The sequence below is a fragment of the Musa acuminata genome, chromosome BXJ3-2 (assembly GCF_036884655.1).
Source record: "Musa acuminata AAA Group cultivar baxijiao chromosome BXJ3-2, Cavendish_Baxijiao_AAA, whole genome shotgun sequence".
In the NCBI taxonomy this organism is placed as follows: Eukaryota; Viridiplantae; Streptophyta; class Magnoliopsida; order Zingiberales; family Musaceae; genus Musa; species Musa acuminata.
In genome coordinates this window covers 30807350-30825174 of record NC_088350.1, presented here as the reverse complement: position 1 = coordinate 30825174, position 17825 = coordinate 30807350, and the positions used below count along the sequence as shown (strand labels likewise).

General features: G+C 34.4%; 1 protein-coding gene across 7 annotated transcripts; it reads right to left on the bottom strand.

Moving 5' to 3' along the window:
• Positions 1-209: 209 nt before the first annotated feature.
• On the bottom strand, positions 210-16950 carry LOC103975426 (coatomer subunit beta'-1). Of its 7 annotated transcripts, none has more exons than XM_009390388.3 (26): positions 16707-16950; positions 16448-16468; positions 16250-16311; positions 16088-16142; positions 15565-15601; positions 15159-15484; positions 14941-15072; positions 14714-14862; positions 10628-10696; positions 10238-10388; positions 10088-10153; positions 7628-7816; positions 7126-7266; positions 6973-7047; positions 6662-6838; positions 6484-6575; positions 6282-6398; positions 5857-5971; positions 5648-5719; positions 4492-4688; positions 4297-4390; positions 4048-4154; positions 2481-2613; positions 1683-1797; positions 1021-1084; positions 210-585 (listed from the first exon to the last, which is right to left on the bottom strand). In XM_009390388.3, the coding sequence occupies exons 1-25, from the start codon at positions 16707-16709 to the stop codon at positions 1065-1067; spliced, it is 2715 nt and encodes a 904-aa protein (XP_009388663.1). In that variant the 5' UTR covers positions 16710-16950; the 3' UTR covers positions 210-585; positions 1021-1064. The 7 variants fall into 7 exon arrangements, 4 of the variants coding, with proteins under 4 accessions (XP_009388663.1, XP_009388665.1, XP_064995292.1 ...); XM_009390390.3 differs by having other exon boundaries at positions 1698-1797; XM_065139220.1 differs by having other exon boundaries at positions 339-476.
• Between the last annotated feature and the right edge of the window lie 875 nt (positions 16951-17825).

The following is a 17825-nucleotide window of genomic DNA, read 5'->3' as shown; positions in this document are numbered from 1 at the left end:
GAGGAATGTTACATATGCAATTAACATCATCAAAAACCCTTATCGTCCCAGACTGCAGTTTATCAACATCAACTCTGATTGTTATTAATACAGAATATTCACTTTGTTTTTTGTTAGCAGATATTACAAAATTTATTAGTCACCTACAACTTGGACCGATCATGCTAAGTTGATTACGGATGAAATGCTAATGATGAAAATTAGGAGAATGATAAAAAGATCATCAAGTGATTATGCTCTTCATTTGATAATAAAAAGAAAACCAACTCGGTCATAATACTGTTTTCAAGAATTTTCTTTTTCAATAAACAATAACAAACATTTAAAAATGACATAATCGAACACAATAGCTGAATTAAAGTAGTCTGATAGGCTATGCAGAAAGGATGGCCGGAGAAACCAAGGACAGCTCATCGAACCTGTTCTTTAGGAATCAAGTGCACAAGCAACTTGTGGCTTTACGCCATTTCATGAATCTGCATATACCAATTGATGATTCTGGAAGGTCAGAGATCACAAGGAAGAAAACTCAAGGCTGCAGGATAATAGAGCCACCAAAATTTTCCTCCTAGAACCTGATCATTACTGTAAACAGACATTACAAGCTGTGGTCAATCACAAAGCATACTGAAGAAAAATGCTAAATTCTCTTTCTGGATCAGATTATGCAGCAAGGGGATTCATTCATTGGCAGTATAAAAGAAGAAAAAAAAGCAACTGTGTCGGAAGTTCAATATTGTGCTCAATGAAGCTTGAGACATTCACTACCATAAATGAAGTTTTACTAGTTACCATAATTAAACCCCCCATGATTCTTAGCAGATGCACAATATTAGTAAAAGAAAAAAAAAAACGTGTAGTGTTTGCATGTGAAGTTGCAACAATGGAGGTTATTTGCAGCATGCTAATATGTAATGAGTTAGCATCCGATGTATTTTTGTTCTGCAGTATATTGAGAAATGCATCTGAGGAAAATATTAACTTCATTGCTTCTCTTCTGAGGATGTGATTTCAACTTACCCGAGTGATGACTTCAATATTTGAATCCCCTCCTGTCAAAGTTGCTATTCATGGGAAGTTAGCACTGCAAAATCAGCACAAAGAAAGAGAGAGGGAGAGTCAGTAACAGAATTAGTCAGCCTATGGAAATATAAGAAAAACAAAAAAAATATAATTCCCATATTTTATAAGAACGGTTCCCATACTTCAAATCCATAGAAGAGCACGATACAAAACTCATAAAAACCTTTGACACAATCAGTAACGAAGTCTGAATGGAGTTACTAGTGGGAGCTATTGCCATCCGCAGGCAAATAAGAAAACAAGCCCAAACATGTTTTCAACCATGTATCTAAGAAAAGAGGGGAAACTAATCTTTGACTAGCTAACAACAAAGCATTTTACAAGATAAATTTTTGCAGCCACCATTAACAATATGGAAGGAATCAAATGGAAATGTGGTCCCTACAATGTGGTCTTCTAGTCATTTAATTTGGTAGAGGATGTAGTCCAATGCTTCAGGTCAGAAACACCTGCTTTTCTTTTATACCAGAAGCACTTGGAATATTTCGGGACAAATGTGGGAGTTGATGGGAAAACAATTAATCACCAGACACAAAATTTGGATTTACACTTGCCCAACCAATGTGTTTAGGCTGATGGAGTTCCTTCATTGTTCATACCCCACTGTTCCTCACCCTCATTTCCATTGACAAGGACAGCACTATCGGTCGAATAATCTACATCAACTTCAACAGCTTCCTCTTGACCATCGTCTACTCCAATCTCTTCCATTGCCTGCAAATTGTTCACCACTGAATAATGTAAAGCATGGGTTGGCTTTGCAAAGAGCACAAATCAAACAACCCAAGAACAAGACAGATGAAATTCAAGTACATGACTCAGAAAAAAAGAACACAATTTTCAGTTTCTCATGAGTTCTGTTTTTAGCTCCAAAACTTTGAGCATCCGAAGCGTATGAGTTGGTTACTGGCAACAACGAAATAATTTATTGATATCGGGTTTGGCTATCTACATAGTGTTGATAGGAATAAGATGGTTTTAGTAAATAGTGTTTTACACAAGTTCAAGTCAAGAAAAGATAATGTATCTGTTTTGTCTGGATCCCTAATAGTAATTAAATTTTCTTTAATGTTCCTTAAAAAAATCTTGCATAACAGTAAGGTGTTCAGTTGATAATCCTCTTAGCAGTTGCCACTCACTTTGTTGACCTTAACAAGCTTACTTTTTTGGCCAACAGCAGCCCCCACTATTACTCTGACCAGTTTTGATATGATCTGCCTGAGGCTAATACAAAGAACATGATGTATCATACTTTTTTTAATGTTTGGCTGCTCCAAATAAAAATCTTGGGTCAATCAAAACCTATGTCAGCCTTTCATGCACAATGCTCTACTTTAACTTCCACGAGAAACAATTTGCTCTTGCAAAAAAGTTTTAAAATCGAAAGCACTATATACCTCGTGGCCAGAATCACCATTTTCCAGTGGCAGGGCATCATCATCAACTTGCATGCTTTTTAGAGCTTCCACAAGACTGATATTTGACTTTTCAGTATGGTGTAAATATTCCTCAGCAGGAGGATATGTACCCCTGCTTTTGACAATAACTTTTGTTATTATTAATTAGTTTTAATTCTTAAGCAAATGAAACACAACTGCAGAAACATTCAAAATTAACCAAATAAAAACACCAGAACCATAGCATCAACATTGTGCAGTTCATATAATTAATGCTCAAATGTCTATCTCCAGAAATCCAAGTGAACATAATTGGAAAAGTGTACTGCAGTATTAACCCACAAGATCCACATTGCTAGTTCCAATTTCAAAACAAAAGTATAATAGAATCATCAATTTTTTATTTTTAATCACATCCATCTAAGCTTCCAGCTGCCACCAAAGCACTCATTGCCATCTTTTCATGCAGATAGGACAGTGAATATAATGGATACCAGCACCTGCTGTTGCCACATTTCATTTGCGTAGATACCATTAAATCGTGAAAAGGAGACATGATTTTACCAAACTAATTTGATTTGATGCATATATGATAAATAACTAACTAATTAAATGACAATGAATATAATGAATTAAGCACCTAGTGTTGACACATATATCAACTTGCATGGATACCATCAAATAATGAAAAAGAGACATTCATCAAACGAATTTGATTTTCTGCATACATAAGAACAACTAATTGATTAAACAGTATAATTTGAAACCTAGATACAGAAGTTTCTCACATATTCATGATAATCAGGAATTCCTAAAACCTTCCTATGTCAAGCATCATCAGATGTAATTCCCTCTTTGAGAACTATTTTTATAGTTTACAAAGGGATGAAGCCCACAAATTACCTTATGATGAATTGGCAATTAAAGGTTTAAATAATATATATCTTCCTCATAAATATGACCAATTAATGACCTTCATGAGAAAATGTAAGCATGTGTTTCTATTTGTTTGCTTCTGTATGTGCAAATACCTCTACAAGAAAATAAACCTACACAAGTCAGTGAAGACCAAGCATCTTATTATGACATCCACAGTCCACTTAATTACAGTTTCAAAGTAAGTGACAATGACAACATAAACAAGGGTTAGACTCATGTCCAATAGACTCTAGCATAATAGAATTTCTAAATACAACATGTAAACAAGTAAACTCCTTTGAAATGAAACAACACAATCAGCATGAATACCAAATAAAATTAATTGTGCATATCCTGACAAAGGATACTTCAAACAAAGAAAAGCCATTAGAAGTTAAATTATCAGCCTCGTTGCGGATGAGAAAAGAAGTTACATAACTGGCCTCCTACCAAATCTAAATATCATCTAGAAAATCATAGTTCATAGATAACTTTGTCCCTATCTAATCATATGCAAACTCATATTAGCTCAATACACCCATATGAAGAACGATTGTCCTTGTTTTAGCAAATTAGTCAATAATCGAGTACTTCAGTTTTGCAAAAGAGCACTTTGCAAAATCTAAATAAGAGAAGATATGACAAGGACCTTTTATCAGCAACATTCGATTCAACAGCCAGAGCAATCTGCCAGTCTTCAAAAAGATTAGGATACTCTTCAGGATCAGCCAAAGACTCTGCAGCTTTTGGATTGACCTTTACAAAAAGTGATCAGTCAAGTGAATGGTCCAGTCCATTTTGACAATTCAGAATAAAAGATCTCCAACTCTTGTTGTGATATTAGAACCAAAACATGTAATTTAGAAAACAATTAGCAAAGAAAAGAAAAGAAGTGTGCCTTGTTGAGATCCTTTTTCCAAATTGACACAATATCTGAGACTTTGCTTGGAAGATAAGACCTTGCCATTAGTGCAGCTTCTGGAATACGGTTACTGCCAGGTATAATAAATTAATAATGCAGTTCATAAAATTCCATACAACATAACATAATCATCGAAGGGTATGGGCTATATCACGCAAAAGAAAAAAGTACCTCTCCACCAATAACTGAAGGCAATCCTCCAATTTACCTAGCATGAATAGACAAAGAAAGGCAACATTATTTTTTCCTTGGTCTTTTGCAAGAGATGCAAGTTTATTTATCCCTTCAGCATCACCAAGAGCTGAGTAAAGAAGCAATAAGCCACTCAAATCCATAGCCTGTGACAGGCATTGCTCAGCCATCTCCAACTGCGTGACAAGAATTGAAATATGTCAAAATAAGTGATAACCATGTAACAGGATGTTTCAGTTCAACAAGCTAATTTCTAGGGTTAATTTTCCTCTAAAATTAATATGCTCCAAATGACTATATCCTTCAGAATATGAGACTAAAACAAGGAAGGTTCAAGACCAATAAAAACTTTAATATTGTCCTCTACAGAAAGCAGTAGAAGATCAACAGTATTGAATTAGCTACAACCAACAAGACGATAGAGTTCAACAACTTTTCAACATATTGTCCAAATTATCCTAAACTTGTCTGGTATTGAGACCTGAAACAAGGGGACTCAGTACTAAGCTGAGTCAGTCATTCATGGGCTAAACTAAGATTTTGACCTTTAACTGGAAGAGACTAACACATCAACCATAACTTCCTATTATTTTTGGGTTCTCTCGACTTGCTGTTACCATGCCTCAACTTGATATTTCTTGCCACTTGTGCCCGTACTATGTTGCCAATGTTGGGGAGGAGGGACAACCAAAAAAGATGGGAAACCAGAGAAAAGAAGTATCTCTTTTACTGTCACCAGTTTTTGTTGATCTTTTTTTTTTCTTTTTGGATTTGTCAGCAAACTTATGTTGGCAAAGAAATTTTTCATGCCATGCTGATGGTGTGCTGTGCCAATTCCTGGCTGAAACTAATGGTGCTAAAGGCAATTTAATCTAAGGTCGGCACCTACAGCCTTCTTTAAATGACAATTTCTTCTATGCATCTCAGGACTTGAGCAAGGCGTGTGACAACTGATATAATATCATACTTAATAAATGTTCCTAAAATTTCAATGTGAGTGTATCTGAATAATTTACAAATGAATAAGTAGTTATGAGAGCATAAAACAACAAAACAATGAATCAACTTATCTGCATACAACAATTGTCCTAATAATAGCCGGAAATAGCCAATATTATAAAGTTTTCAAATATACCTTCCCGGTAGACATAGCCAACTCTCCTAGTTGCTTCCACTTTGATTCACTTTGTACTTCCGTAGCAATCGCCTACAGAGGAAACTTCTATCCTCAAATGGAAAAGGAAAAGACAGGACTAGAAGGAGATATATCACTCAAAGATAGAGCTAAAACAAAAAAGAGAGAGTGTTACAACCATCATTCAGTTACATGATCATGAAGTGTACCTTTGCAATTTCCAATCTACCAAGCTGAACTGCTAGGTCAAATCTGTAATCAGGGTCTGTTGCTACTTCAAGAGCATCCTCTAGCATGCCCCGAGATTCCAGGAAATGAGCCACACTAGCAAATTAAATTTCCAACAGTCAATGACAAACGAAAAACAATAGCAGGATATTTAAACAGACAGAAGTATTCTACATTTAAGACTAGGTAAACATAATTGCATGCAAAAAAATACATCCAGTCCCAAAATCATGGGAAGCAGGTGTTAGATCACACAAACCGTACACATGTAGTCTTGGCATTTGTTATGCAGAGTATACTTGGACTGAATTCAACTAACAACTATACTTCATAAACAAAATTATGTGTCTTATCTATATATGGTCTAGCAAATATTGAACAAATTCTTTTGAAGAAAAACATGTACCTATTATGATGTTCCTTCGGAATTGATGGCAAAACTTCACTAGCACGTTCCAAGTCCCCACGCATCACAAGTGTCTTGTACTCAATCAAGCTGAGGAGTAAGGTGTAACCCATGACACTGAAAAAAAATAAATATTACCCAGATGAAAATCGTCAATGAAAAATGAGGGAAGATTCACAGAGCAACTGTTATGCCAACTAACTTGAACTCCTTGTCAATAAGATACACCCGACTTTGACTAGCAAGATATCCTAGCAAGTACATAGGCCGATCCAAGTGGAACATGGTGGTCACCTGAACTCAACAAACCAATAATTGCATAACACAAAGAATACTACCATATGCAACTGAATAAAATCAGGGATTCTGAATAAGTTTACCTCTCCACCAACACAATAATTTAGCCGTGAAGAAGAATTATTATAAATGAAACAGTCACCAACCCATATCCCAGTTCTAACCCGCTCATTTACTTCATGAAGAAGCTCAAATGCATCTTCAACACCTTGGTCATCTACTGGTTTTCCATTTTCTAGGTAAGAGGAAACAACATCTCTCTGCAAGAAAAGCAACACAAATGAACATGAAAATGCAAAAAAATTGAAAGCAAGTTTGCAGGAAGAGTAAATCACTAAGCACTATTTGTATACAACATATTTGCAGAAGGATAAATATAAATAGAACAACTTACATTGTACTTAAGAATATAGAAGGAAGTATCACTAGCAATGACCAGTAGGTCACCACTATCAGCCCAATAGAGATTCTGCAACACAAAAGAAAAAATTTTTACAGGGAGCTATCATGTCCTAGAAAAATACTACAAGGGCAATCATGAACTTACTTTAACACTGACATCAATCCGGCGTATTAATCTGCACTCGGCCCAATCATAAAAACAAATGAAGTCACTGGAGCACATAGCTAACAGTGTTCCACCAAAAATATGCTCTGTGGAAAATGTTGGCCTAATACTTTTTCTCTCCTGAAAGATCCCAGAACATCCAAAAGTCAGGAATAAATGTTCATAGTTCACTAAAGTTTTCTAGTGGTTGTAACCTATATAGCATGCTCCATCATGAGATAAGAATAATTATTGAACACATGCAAATCCATTTCTGTAGAAAAAGACTATGAATCAACATCATGAAAAAGATGATTTTCCACCTATTTCAGCATATAGGAAATCATATAGTAGGTTAATGAAGCATCTTGGTTCATATCACATTATTACTTTATATCAGTATATTCTTGATTTTTCATGGAGAGACAAATCCAAGCAAGTAAATACATCCATAACACAGACTTCCAGAACGCAAATAGATAAGTGAAGATAAAAGGCAAACCTGAAAGGTTTTACTGAAGATCTTAATTTTTGATGTACTTTCCCTGATTGCATACTCTCCATCAGTTGACCAGACAAACTCCAGAGCAGATCCAAATGATCTATTCCTCCATGCTAAGGCAGTATATATAATGTATTCTCCATCTCCACAAACAACGACAAATCTTCCATTTGGATTGTGCTTCAAACTCTGGGCAAAGAAAGGAATGAGAACTATGTATAATGCATACTAATGGAAAGCAGAAAATCCAACACTAATAACTAAAAGGATAAACATGCTACATCAACTTCTTTAAGCAATTCCAAAAGCAGATTTTCTGATAGAAAGCATCTCTTCACCAAATCTAAGCATTTGACTAAAATATTATTATTAGTTTGCCCCCAACACATTATCAATATTAATCAGTGGCGAGAGAAATTTTATAATTGCTGAGCCACAACTCAAAAGTTTTACCTCCTTGGTGAAATACATATTAATTAGTCAAAATCGTAGGGAAGCCACAGGAAGCATATTGAAAGTTATTACATTTGCCATGGAAGCCATTGGGGACAGTCAATGCAGAAGTTTTACATTTCCTGTGTTAGTTACCTAAAGCAAGGATTTAGGTGCCAGTAGATAAAGCAATGTATAGCATGTATCAGCATAAATTGTAAGTGCATGATCAGACAGCTTAGAGGCCTACGAGACGAATAATGCCCAGTGGGGATTCCATCCAAGGTAATAGTTCTGGTTGGACCAGTCTGACTCAGAATCGATACTGGTTCGAAATTATTTTTCTTAAATTTTGATAGTGACAGCTCTCTCTCTCTCTCTCTCTCTAGCTGTTGCTTGCTGCTGCTGCCAGCTAACGTTTGGTGCCCCCCTTGCCTTGCTGTCGTATTTCTCTTCCTCCCCTGTCTCTTCCTCTTTATCCTCCTCATCTACTTCTCCTCCTCCTCATCCCTTGACAATGCAGACTGATATATGTTGTCCAGCATGGAGATATTGAATCATGGTTCCATCTCATAACATACCCATAGACCAACCAACTAGCAGCACCTATCCTACACGGCCCAAAAATACAAGTGTGCACACAAGCACACAGCTACACCAATTTACCTTTACGAACAAGTGCTACAACTGAAAAACTAAAGTAAACTTCCTCTACATGTTAGATATCTGATCTCATATAACTGACATCTATGGAAGAGAATGTCACTAGCCAGATGACAACCATCAATTTTTTTATGGTTTTTAATAAATTTTCTTAGGCCCTTCATCTACCACTCCTTGACCAGTGGTCCAACTTAAATCTTCTAATTGGATCAATCCTTTGTGCATATCCAGACGACATTAAATGATTTTCCCTAAATTTATCCTTAACTGAAACCATCCCTTTTTATCAAGAATGAACATAACAACATCCACAACAAGTCATAATATCCCATCTATTTAGAGTCAACTACATAAATCTTTTCCCACCACTGAACTGTTCAATTAAATCAGAAGCAAAGAAACTCTTCATATTGTTTCTAAGAAAGTCTACTTAGGTCTCTCTCCATTTCTCCTTACATCATAAATCCTAATCAACTACATTGTCTAATCACAAAAACCTATAGGTCTTTAATTTTATCTTATATCAATGTTGTTGAAGCAAAAACATTTTATTGACTTCAACATTCTCATATCAGTTATGCTAGCATTTTCTGCATGTTGATTCTAAACATTTTCTTATTTACTTATCCCAGTAGTTTGACACATCTATCTCAACACATTTATATCAGAGGCACTGACTTCTTGCATATATTATTCCCTAAATTCCTAAGATTCTATCTTTACTCTGTTTTATAATCAATCTAAAAGGCACAAAACAATCTCAAAGCCAATGTGAGAGAGATAATTTAGAACACAAGAAAAAAATGAAAAAGTGTTGAGGAAGCAAAGAAGCACTAAATGATTAGCATATAGCATGTGCCTATGCATCAGCGACATTGGCTCTGAACCAGAGTCATGCAATGGTGCAACATGATATGGTGTGCACCCAAAGACAGACAAGCATAGAACAGTTTGCGACACAATCCTTTGACGTCTCTTCAGAGACATCCATTAAAATTGGAATTAGACATAATCCTTTGTCTGAAATACATCGAGAGAAGTAAGTCCTCTTACAAAATAAATTGTCAAGCCTTGAGGTTTAAATGACAACACAAAAACATAATTTTTTGAAATCATAAACAACTTGTTTACAGCTATAAAACCAGAAAGTAAATATCAGCAACCAAATATAACAGGTTCTTTTAAAGGTATATGCTAGCGTTACTTGTGTAAATAGCTTTGCCACAAAAGACTTCAAAAAATTTTGATCTTCTATATTTCTTTGGAATAATTGTAATTTTGCAGTGCTTCATCATCTGAAACCGCTAATTGGTAAAGTAAAATTAAAGAAATAATCATATTAATATTGCTTTTAGCTAAACATACTTGTGGATAGAGATCACAGCTTCCTAACTCCTTCACAGCTAAAGGTAATCTTTCACCATCTGTAACCTGAGGACAAAAAAAATTCCATAACCTTCATGATATTCAGAAGTTTATTGCATGCTTCTTCATAGTGGGCTAGAGCTACCTAACCTCGAAATCAGCTCCGACTGTCTTGATGTTAACTGTTTGAATCTCATTGTGCTTTGCCCAAATGATTTTTCCACTACTGTCCATGCTAGCAACTGGTACTTCACGGCCAATCTTCACCATAATGGTTCCTTCATCATATCCTATTACAACCCTGACAAAGAGCCATCCATGCACAATAGTCATCAAGAGCTGACCACAACATTTTCCAAAGCAACTTTTGAGATTTTTTTAATAAACCAATTATCGCTTTTTAGAACTTAGATTTAATGGGTTTTATAAAATAAAATAATAAATGTCCATATTGTCAATTGACAAATGATGTTGTACCAAAAACATCTCTAACATGATGCACAGGAAACAGAAAAGGAGTCAAAAAGGGCTTGTCCATACCTTCTTGATCCCTTAATATATCCTACAGCCCAAACTCGTTCCAGACCATAATTTAGTGTATTTTCAAGTCTGTGAAAGTATAGAAACAAAGACCCTGATTAAATAAAAGAACAAAATCCAAGCTTGCCACAGAACACGTTAGAATGAATATGGATTAACAATAAACTGCATCTTTGCGAATGTATATTATACAAATTAAAACATCTAGATCGGATTTGGCAACTGAGCACCACTGTATCCAGGTATACATTAAAAGACAACACAAAGCAAATAACACAAATATTGAATGCACAATAGTTGGATCCTGTTGCCAATTAAGCAGTTTGTCTTCTTTTCAACATAACCAATCAAAAAATGGCAGCAAGAGACTTGTGCAAGTAAGAAAATAATGACCAATGAACCATTTCCATAGTTACATCATTGCCTCACAATAATTTGTGCCTTAATTTAATGAACCTACTAGCAACTAGTATGAGCCATACACCCAAGTTACTTGTAATAGGCCACTTAAATTTGTACATTATATGAAAAGTCTTTACTGCTTATGCCATCTAACAGTCGTTAGGCAACAAATTCCAGCCCACCCATATCACTTGCCCTTAATCAGAACCAATTGATCAATTACAAATGAGACTGAAAATATTACAAACCCTTCTCAGGGGTCTATACCTTCGGATGAATTATCAATGTGTTGCATGCAATAAAGAACCATGGTCTAGATGTTAAAAAGACAGTCTAACAGTCTAAAAGACCACTTCTATAGCTGCATATTATATGTTTCTTATAACTCATCACTCAAGTAACTTTAAAAATTTATAAAAATCATCCCATAGGTATGTCAGTTGAAAATGGCGCAATATGTTCTACTTATTATTTTTTAACTGTTTTCTAGATGTACTTAATCGTTTTGCACAAGCACCCACATATGCCTTCTTTGATACCTGAAGCACCTGCATACATTTTAAAAGATTGGGCAAAAGAATATATGTTGAACAGCCACATTAAAAAGCTAATAGAGTGCATTGCAAAATGCAAAGTACCAAAAAGACAAATAATGCCCAAATCCGCCACAAAAGTACAAGTATCTAGGCTTGAATTGCTAAAAGAAACATCATAAAATATTGGTTGTCTTAATTGGAAAATGATAATGTGGTTCTAACTTCTCAATATTCCAACTACCGCAACATAACATATCCGATTAGATTTTCATTATCACAAGTCTTGCCCTTGGAGACTCATAGAAGTTGTTTTATGGTTTGAATAACAAACGATCATTGTAAACCTAAAACACCCAATACCTCCACTTCCCCAGATCCAAACCTATCTGCACCATCTTAAATACAAAATCAATCCATTTTGATGACCAATCATAAACAAAATCCAAGCATTCTCAGTATCACAGAAATACATATCATAATGCAAAAAAGCTAATAACAAATAATTAAATTCAAAGTAGCAAATCAAGAGTCCACCCCAGAAGGGCATGTATAAATGGCATCGTTACATGTTTCAAAAGTTCAAGATGAAATAACAACTTACATCACCGAAATTCCTGATTAGAAGTACTACTGTTTGATATAGGAAATATAGTTTACAAGGACAGCTTAATGAACATATTCTAGGTTAGCTGTAAGGAAACAACAAAAAAGAAGTGTTCAATAAGACAAAAAAAACATGAAGAAACAAACATGAAATATGGTATGAGAAAAATAACATCATGTCCAGACTTCTCTTGCTTGACCTTAACCTAATTTTACATATAAATGCTAATGCGATCCTCAAGAGACTCCAAATAATTAGGCGATATGGTATATACAACAACAACAAAGTTGTAAGTCCCAACTATTTGGGGTCAGCTATATGGATATTTTGCCGTTATTGAGATTGGTAAAAAATCATATGTTTAGTTAAGCTTGGAGTATTTAAATTTTTATTTATAGTTTTTATTATTATCTTTTTAGGTCTTCCTCTATCTTTTCTCGTACCACTAATATTAATTATTTCACCTCTTCTGACTACAATATCCGGAGGTCTCATCAGCATATGCTCATACCATTTTAAATAATTTTCTCTCATCTTATCCTCTATCGAAGCAATACCTAGTTGTTCTTGAATAAAAGTATTTTTTTTTCTATCTTTCTTAATAACTCTAAACATCCATCTCAACATTTTGATCTCGGCAGCACAAACTTTTTATACATGTTTTTTTCTTAACTGTCTAGCATTATTATCCATAAAGTATTGTTGATCTCATAATTGTCTTATAAAATTCTCTCAAAGATATTCGATGATCACATAAGACTCCTGACGCCCTTAATCATTTAAACCATCATGTTTTTACTCTATGAATAATATATTCATCGATCTCTCCATCTTGTTAAATAATTGATCCAAGATATCTAAGGCTTTTACTTAAAGAAACTTCTTATCCATCCAATTTAACTATATTCTCTTATCTATTTCTAGACTTACTAAAATTACATTTTATATATTCAGTTTTAGTTCTATTTAATCTACAACCTTTTGTTTCTAAGGCTTGCCTCCATGTCTCAAGTTTATAATTAATTTCACTTAGACTCTCATCAACTAAGACAATATCATCAGTAAATAACATACACTAGGAAGGTCTATAATGTACGTGACTAATAAGTTCATCCATTATCAATGTGAAAAAATAGGAACTTAATACGGATCCTTGGTGTAATCCTATGCTAATAGAAAACTCATTAGACACACTATAGTTCTAACACTAATAGCTACAATATCATACATATATTTAATAACATCAGTATAATTAGTGGATACACCCTTTTTTTTTCTAAAACCCACCATAATAAATCTCTAGAAACACTATCATAGGCTTTCTCTAAGTTAATAAAAATTGTATGCAAATCTTTCTTTTTCTCCCTATACTTTTCCATTAATTATCTTAATAAAAAAAACTTCTATGATTAATTTTTCAGGCATAAGGCCAAATTGATTTTCAGAGATATTTGTTTCAAGCCTTATCCTACTTTTAATTATTTTTTCCTAAAATTTCATAGTATGGCTCATGATTTTAATTCCTCTATAATTTAAACAATTTTGTATGTCACTTTTATTTTTGTAAATTAACACTAAAAAACTCTTTCTCCCTTCATCAGGTATCTTTTCGAATATCATGATTTTATTAAATAAGCTAGTTAATTAAACTACTCCCTTGTCCCTTTAACTTTTTCATACCTCAATAGAGTTACCATCAGGTCCTACACTCTTAGCTATTTTTATCTTTTTAATGTCTTTTACTTCATTAGTTCTAATTTTACGAATAAATCTATGATTATTAAATTTACTACTATTATTTATTATTAAATCTAAGTCCTATATGAAATATTCATTAAATAATTTATAAAAAAATAATTTATTCACCTTTCCTTAATCTCGTTATCATTAACAAGTATTCTTTGATTTTCGTCTTTAATGCATCTAATATTACCTAAATCCTTACACTTTATTTCCCTAGCTTTAACAAGATAGTATATATCTTTTTCACCATCTTGATGATCTTCAAAGAGGCACCAATTCAAAGAGGCGATATAGTAAATACAAGCACAAAAATGTTTCAAATTCATCTTGATGATCTTCAAAGAGGCACCAATTCAGTCAGTTATGCACCATTAACTAATAAACTTTATTCATTGCTGCTAAAAATTAACAGAAAGCTTTAATTTTTGTTTAACATAGATGTCCTAGAGACAGACTGACATTTTTTAAACACAGGTTATATCAACCATTTAACAGAGGGCAAGCAACAGAACCAAGTTATGGTTGCCCTTGCTCCTTTGTGACTTTGCTGCCAATAGTACAAGTCACGGAATCAATTATCCACTTGCATGATAAGACTGTACATTGACCCTCATAGACCCCCTCTCCCTAGCAGGAGCTTCATGCATTGGACCGCCATTTTAGTCACACCAATTCTTGAATCTCACAAACAATAATGGGGTATACGATGCTTGAATCAAAAGAATTAAACTGTTTCAAATAGACAACTTAAGATGCACATACAGTTAATACAGCTTAAACTTATCTCAAGAATAAAATTACCTATATGTAGTTGCATGCCAAACTCTAACAGTTCCATCCTCTGAACCTGTTAGTATTATTGGAAGCTCAGGATGAAAACAGACAGCTGAAACATTGTGTGTATGACCTTCAAGTGTTTGAACACAACTCTTGGTTTGATAGTCCCAGACCTGATTCAACAGAGTTCACTAGCAGAAAACTTTGGAGTAGAACATGAGGCAAGAACCACAACAGAGCATGAGCCACACCTTTGCAGTTTGATCGTCAGAACCAGTAATTAAATATGGCCTATCACCACCAGTAAAATAATCAACACAATTTACTCCTTTTGAATGAGCATCTAAAGTAAAATTTGGATCTGGAGAACCAAGATTCCATATCTGGAAAAAATAGATTAAACAGTCAGAGGTACTCGATGAACCATAGTAAAATTCATATTACAATGTCAAAGATTTTAAAGCAACACCTTTATTGTGCGGTCCAGGGAGGCACTTGCAAAAGTATTTGTGTCTTTTGGATTAAAGACAACTTGCATCACATAGTGAGAGTGTCCTTCAAAAATTTGGGTACACATCCAACCCTTCTCCCAGTCCCAAAGTTTTATCAGCATGTCATCTGATGATGACAAAACATATGGAAGTGTTGGGTGTATAGCCACACACCGTATGTAATCTGTATGTGCCTCAAATACTTTAATTTTGTCCATAGTATTGTAATTGTAGACACGAATAAACATATCATCTGCACCAGCCACAACCCACTGCTTCCGCGCTATAAATTTTGCTGATCGGACTGAAATTTCAACACATAAATTTTCAGGATTTAGGCCTACTTTCAGAAATGAGAAAATGCTCAAATTGAGAGCAGTGTACCTGGTAACTCAGTGACCTCAAAAGATTTTACCATAGTCTGCAATCAACGATTTCTTGATTAAAATTCATCAGGTCAAACCAAACACCAAATGACATCTAAAAATTAAACATATAGAATATGCACACCTCATTTTGGATTATGAAAGAATCTTTTTAGTGTGAGCTAGTTTGTGCTCTTACTGTCAAAGACATCGTTACTCTATTCAGCCTTAAAAGGATCAGTTGAGTACTTTAAATTTTGTTATGCCCTAACTACTTCCAGATCATTCAAAAAATAATACACATCGAAGGATCTAGAAAAAAAATTATCTTGAAAGGTGGAGGCAAATAACATAATCACAGTCCACAAGCATGTTGGTAACACTCTGCATATGTAAATTTTCCATTAAGGTAGCTGCTCACATAGTGAAGCAAGTAAAATTCCCACCAAGGAGTAATGAAAGAATGTTCGATGGAAGCAATTAACTGAAATTACTTTGCAAAAAAGAAACACCAATGCAAATCCAACATATTAGAAACTTGCCTGTGTTTGATAGTTCCATATACAGACACTTCCAGAATATAGACTTGCAAGAATCCTGCAGCAAGAAAATCCATGCAGGATTATTCGTCATGCAGAAAACCTGCATTGTCCTTGTCCATAATTATTACGGATGGGTGTGTACAAAAAGGCTTTCACTCTTACCATGGTTCTGTTGGATGCAGATCTACCGATTTTACCCTTTCTGACCTTTGAGCAAGTTTCCTCTGATGTACAGACACTCGTAAGAATAAATTAAGACAAAACCATCAAATGCCACATGAATTCGACACTAGGGTTGAACCCAAACATAAGATCCAAGTAATATCTACTAAAGTTTTCACAAGTACCAGTAGCACATACCTTGATATCTAGTCTGAGAGGCTGCAATCGCAGTCGCAGGCACCAAAACAACGAAGAAAGAAAAATAAACGACCATCAGCCACCACTAGAAACCCAGATCTCAAGACAATTCAGACTCTTAACGACAAGATGCACGGGATCCAAGCAACAAATAACAAATCGTGAACCACTCCAGTGGAATCAAAGGCGATCCACCACAGATCTAATGTTACTACGACAAAAAAACACGATTGAGAGCACAGAAGAACAGCGGACGTACCATCTTCCCCAACTAAGACGAAAAGAAAGCAAGGAAGGCGTGAGAAATTCGCGCTTCGATTATAACAAACCCTAGAAATCTAGGGCTTGGGCAGGCCGAGATCGGGGAGGAGGGGGGAGGAAGACGAGCTGCGATCCGGCGATCCTTCCCAGGGCGAAGCCAGAGACGGGGTACGGAGAGATGATAGTTAAGGTGTCATGAGATCGAGTGTCACCATCAACATCAAGGTTTGGAAGAAGGAAATGACATCTGAATTGACGGGATTGCCCTTTGTTTATCTTGGTGCAATTTTTAGCTTTGGTACCGATCAATTCATTGGAATCATTTGAGGCGAAACTACTAACAAAGGAAATTTGACAAAGACGAGGAACAGAAGGTAACAGCATTTTAACTTTGCCTGATTGGTTTGAAGTCAATGGAAGTCCTAAATGAAAAGAAAAGAGAAAACTCCCTTGACTTTAATAAAATTGTCACATTTAACTTGTTGGAAGATTTTTTTTTTTTGTTCAAGTTTTATTTTTATTTTGTAACTATTTTTTCTATCACATTAAAGTGAATATAGTATTCTTTTTATATTTGTTGGGATAGAAGACTTCTACATTCAGTTAGATTTAATTTTATTATATTAGTTATTTTTTTCTTATATATTAAAAAATTGATTTTTTTTGCCTTCAGATACATAAGTAGTGTCAAGTCACATTAATTTTATATTGATTTTTTTATTTATTTTAATATATTATTCTTTGATACTTTCTTTTGGTTTCAAACTAAAAAAGAAAACAAAAAATTAAGGTGATTATGCCTATTCCTATAAGAAAATCAAATTTCTCACTTGTATAAGAAAAAACAATTTTAAAAATTATTTATCTTAAGTTAATCGAAACCTAAGCCACCCAACTTTAAATCCTTTGTGCAATCTCTCGCACTAGTTTTAATCCTAATTCTAACATATACTAAATCTAAGGATGACTTTTAAAGTACTTATAGATATTAATAATATTTAATTAAATTTAAGATCCTTCATTTATGTAATAATATCTCGGAACCTTAAACCAGTAACAAATATTTTTTTTTCAACTAATTCTCCGAGATTCACAAGATCGAGATGGTATTTGGTCA

Coding starts and splice junctions, on each gene's coding strand:
- LOC103975426 (XM_009390388.3), bottom strand. Junction 2,614..4,047: donor TCGAATGTTGCTGATAAAAG/GTCCTTGTCATA, acceptor TGTCAAAAGCAG/GGGTACATATCCTCCTGCTG. Junction 1,085..1,682: donor TGAGGGTGAGGAACAGTGGG/GTATGAACAATG, acceptor CTGATTTTGCAG/TGCTAACTTCCCATGAATAG.